Source organism: Austrofundulus limnaeus, unplaced genomic scaffold (assembly GCF_001266775.1).
Source record: "Austrofundulus limnaeus strain Quisiro unplaced genomic scaffold, Austrofundulus_limnaeus-1.0 Scaffold635, whole genome shotgun sequence".
NCBI lineage: Eukaryota > Metazoa > Chordata > Actinopteri > Cyprinodontiformes > Rivulidae > Austrofundulus > Austrofundulus limnaeus.
The window spans coordinates 60,174-65,042 of NW_013953037.1; the positions used below are offsets into that span (position 1 = coordinate 60,174).

Consider the following 4,869-nt stretch of genomic DNA (forward strand, 5'->3'; position numbering starts at 1 on the left):
GGTCTCAGTTCCTCTAAATCCTCCAGAACCGGTCTCAGTTCCTCTAAAACCTCCAGAACCGGTCTCCTCAGTTCCTCTAAATCCTCCAGAACTGGTCTCAGTTCCTCTAAATCCCCCAGAACCGGTCTCCTCAGTTTCCTCTAAATCCTCCAGAACCGGTCTCAGTTCCTCTAAATCCTCCAGAACCGGTCTCAGTTCCTCTAAAACCTCCAGAACCGGTCTCCTCAGTTTCCTCTAAATCCAGGTAATATTATTAATGAGGTATGGCAGGTCCTTTCAACTTATAAGAAATATGGCAGGTCGTATCAAATAATAATGTATGGCAGGCTGTTCTATCTTACATTTATGCACAGCAGACCACATCATATAATTAAAAAAATATTGCAGGTCATGTAATATAATTAAGTATGGCAGGCCCTTGTATCATATTATCAAATATAAACAACATACTTTTTAAGTTTCAAACATTTTTTTAATTTAGTTTCAAAATTATCTTTCAATTTTAATTTTTTTCTTTCAGTTTCCAACAAACCTTTTGAACAAGCTTTATGTGGCTAATTTAGCTCCGTACGAACGAGTCAACATGTGAGTCGCAGCGACACGAGGGAGAAACGAGTTCACGAGAGACCAACGAGAAGCTAAAACCAACCTGCTGCTTCTCCTCTCTGGTGACGAGTCGGCAAACACCTGTCCACGGGGGAGGGGCTAAATTTAAACACCTGCTAAGCTCCGGTGGAGGGCTAAACTCCACGGGGAGCGCCATGAGCCGAACACGAGACGTTTTCAACATTATTAAATGAGTTTAAAAAATAAACATTAAATCCAGAAGACAAATTAAAAAATCACTGAATTATTTTAAAATTTTGTTTAAAATGCAAATAAAAAACTTTATGGAAATTAGACTCTCTTATAACAACGGATTATTTGCATTTCAAAATAAAACTTTGCTTTTTCTTCTCTTCTGTTTGGTTCTGATGTAAACACTTAGYTGTACAAAAAGTGCTTTTTCAATAGTTTGACTGATTTTTATATTCAGTAAAACTGCATCAACATTCTGTAAAACCAAAGAAAACATCTAATTTATACATTTTTACAGTCAAGACCATTTCCTGCAAACTCTAAAAGATTTATTTTATAAAAAAAATAATTTATTTTAATCACCTGGTTGTGCAAAAATAAATAAAAATAATATAAATGAGAAAAACCTTCATAAAAGCTCAGAATTTGACTTAATTAAACTCGTTTATATATAAATACAAACATAATATTTTGATTTTCTTTCTATTTTTGGTTGATAAATTGATCAAATAAAAACAAATGGATGAATAAAATGAGCTCTGATGAGTTTGGGCAGAATAAAGTGACAGGAAACAGATAAAAGGTGAATAATCTGCTGAGATTATGGAACAGGAAGTCGTGTTGAAGGTTGGGATGACGAGCAGATCAGACGGATGGAGGTGAGGGTTTAGAAGTGGAGTTTGTGACGGGGGAAAAGTGGGAACAAAGAGAGGGGGTAAAAGCTAAAGCAGACCTGCTTCCTCATCCTCCTCCTCCTCATCGTCCTCCTCATCCTCAGAGCCGGATGAAGACAGGGCTCCAGCTGGGCCCGAGGTAGCGGCAGAGGCGGAGCTAGCTCCACTATTAGCAACATATCCATACTGCAGGCCTGTGGGGAGGGGGAGGGGCAAAAACTTCATCAGAAAACTGAAGAGGGGCGAGTGACCGTCAGCTGACCAGATCTGGATCTTCACAAGTCCTGGTCTATGCCCACAAGAGGAAGCAGCAAAACCTTTAGCTAACAGTTTGATATTTTATTTAGCCTTTAGTCCTTTTAACTGTTAGTTGGCATTTTGCTATTTTCAGGTTTTTCTGCTCATGGCTAATTCTTGCTAATTTAAGCTAATATTTTTATACTTACAGCTAAAACTTTTGCTGTTTTTAGCTATTAGCCTCTTGCTTTCTCAACTGCTGAGTTAGCCTTTTGCTCCTTTTAGCTATGCATTGATAATTTTATCTAGCCTTTTGAGAATTTTAGCTATCATTTTGCTATTTTAGCCTTTAGTCCTTCTAACTGCTAGCCTTTTGCTACTTTCAGTTAATCATTAGCTGATTATAACTAATCTTTTGCTGGTTTTAGGTAATCTTTTGCCACTTTAAGCTAATGTTTAGATATTTTCGCTATCATTTTGCTGTTTAAAGCTATTAGCCCTGTGCTATTTCAAGTACTGTTAGCCTTTTGCTACGTTTAGCTTATATTTACATATTTAGCAAATCTTGTGTTGCTTTTACCTAAATTTATTATACTTTTAGCCATCATTTTAGCTGATTTTAGCTTTTAGCTCTTTGTTATTTCAACAGTTAAGTTTGCCTTTTGCTACTGTTAGCTAATATTTGCAGATTTAGCAAACCTTTATCCACTTTTATCCTATCTTTCGTCACTTCTAGCTAACATTTCGATACTTTTAGCTATCATTTTACTATTTTAGGTATTAGCCCTTTGGTATTTCAACGTCAATGTCTTTTGCTACTTTAAGCAGATTTAGCTAATATTTTGTAGCTTTTGCATAAACTTATTGTACTTTTAGCTATCATTTTTGCTGTTCTTAGCTGTTAGCACTTTGCTACTTGAACTCTTTTGCTCTCTTTAGCAGTTTTTTGCTAGTCTTTTGCTTGTTTTTTAGCTCTCGGCTAGTGTTTTTTGTTTTAATAACTCAGCTTCATCAACGAACTGAAATTATTTGTACATAAAAACCCTGAAGCAACATTTATTTTGGCTGTAATTTTCTGGATGAAAGCCACAGTTTGACTTCAGAGCTGCTCAGGCAGGTTTCAACAACGTTTTGCAACAGCCGAAGAAAAAAAACATGTACAAACATTTCTGACTAAACAGAATAAAACTGTGTCGGAAATGTTCTTTTATTGATCAAAAGTTAAAATAAAACCAAACAGACGTTGTTTTTAGTCGTTAAATAAAGTCTAACTGGTGCAGAGAAGCATCGCAGACCAGATTAAACGTCTTCCTGACCCTGAAACCTTCAAATTTGCATCGAGTCTCGCCCGCACTCGAACACCTGCAAATGTTCGTGCACGTCAACGGATCACGTGCACGTTTCCAGAGAGCAGCTGTGAAGTGACTGTTGAGCTCTGAGGATGATAAAATTCGTAAAATACGAAACAGAACCCTGAAGCTGAAGCGTGTCGCTGCCCGTACCTGAGGGGTGACCCGGGGACGAGTGGACTGAAGCGTTGGGGGTTCCTGAGGGAGGTCGGTCCGCACCGCCCCCGCCTCGTGTCGCCCCGCTGTAGGAGTTGTAGCTGTAAGGGGCGGGGCTTTGGTCGTAGTGCTGGTGGCTGTTGGTCTGGACCGCCGCTGATCAAATAAAAATATAAAATCTGGTCAGAGTGAAGAAAAAACTCCAAGACGAAGGTTTAAATTCATATCAGTAAAAACAGAAAGAGCAGCTGAAGAACGAGTCAAACTGTGTTTTTACTGCAGGGATTTATTTTTCTGTAGAAACTGAGTTAATAAAGTAAAAAAATAAATAAACAGAACATTAACTAAAACTAGCCAAGAATTAGCTACAAGCAGTAAAAGAGTAGCTGAAAGAAGCAGAAGGCTAACGAACAGCCGAAATAACAAATAGCTAAAAGCTAAACCCGCAGAAAAATAGTTCAGTGTCATATATTTAGCTAAAAGCAGCAAAAGATTAGTCAACTCACCAAATATAAGCTAAAAGTAGCAAAAGTCTAAGTAATACTTAAAACTGGCAAAAGGGCTATAAGCTAAAATGGTAGCTAAAATTATAAGTCTAGCTAAAAGCAGAAAAAGATCAGCGAAATCAACAAAAGATAAGTGAAAAACAAAAAAAAATGTTTTCTAAATCAGCAAACATCAGCTAAAAGTAGCAAAATGATAACTTAATATTTGAAATAGCAAATGACAAAAAGCTAAAACAGAGAAATAATAGCTAAAAGGTATCAAAAGGCTAGCTAAAAGTAGCAAAAGATTTGCTAAGTCAGCAAATATTAGCTAAAAGTAGCAAAAAATTTGCTAAGTCAGCAAATATTAGCTAAAAGTAGCAAAAGCCTAAGTAATACTTAAAACTGGTAAAAGGGCTAAAAGCTAAAATGGTAAAACATAAGCTAAAATTTCGATAAGTCTAGCTAAAAGCAAAAAAAAATCAGCGAAATCAACAAAAGATAAGTGAAAAACAAAAAAAAAGTTTTCTAAATCAGCAAATATCAGCTAAAAGTAGCAAAATGATAACTTAATAGTTGAAATAGSAAATGACAAAAAGCCAAAACAGAGAAATAATACCTAAAGGTATAAGGCTAGCTAAAAGTAGCAAAAGAAAATCAGCTTAAACCAAAAATGATGAGCTTTAAAGAGTAAAAGATCTGCTAAATCTGCTAAGATTTGCTAAAAGTAGCAAAATGCTAACTAACAGATAAAAAGACAACAGGGCTAAAGGCTAAAATAGTAAAATCATAACTAAAAGTTTCAAAAGTCTAGATAAAAGTATCAATGGAAAGCTAAAAGCAACAAAAGATTTAGCTAAAAGTAACAACGGATTAGCTGAAAAAAACAAAAGCCTAATAATTAGTGGTTAAAAAAGCAAAAGGGCTAAAAGCTAAAACAGCTAAATGATAGATGAAAGTGTTAAAGGTTCCCTAAATGCGGCAAAAGATTAGGTAAAAGCTAAAGTTTGCAAAAAATGTACAAATGTTAACAAAATTGTTGCTTAACGCTAAAAATAACATAAAAGGAAACATAAAATAAAAAGATAAAAATAGATCCAGATATGCTGAAGCAATTTTTAAGAAATTAAACGGTTTTGAGGGAATTAAAAAGCTCTTAATGTATTTTCA

General features: G+C 35.5%; 1 protein-coding gene across 1 annotated transcript in view; it reads right to left on the minus strand.

The window, feature by feature from the left end:
* The window catches only part of LOC106531447 (protein transport protein Sec24B), a gene marked incomplete at its 3' end in the record, with an annotated part of 20,606 nt that overhangs the window by 13,830 nt on the left and 1,907 nt on the right, over positions 1-4,869 (minus strand). The window contains 2 exon segments of the mRNA XM_014027322.1: positions 1,532-1,666; positions 3,212-3,370. Coding sequence (XP_013882776.1) covers positions 1,532-1,666; positions 3,212-3,370 — 294 coding nt within the window.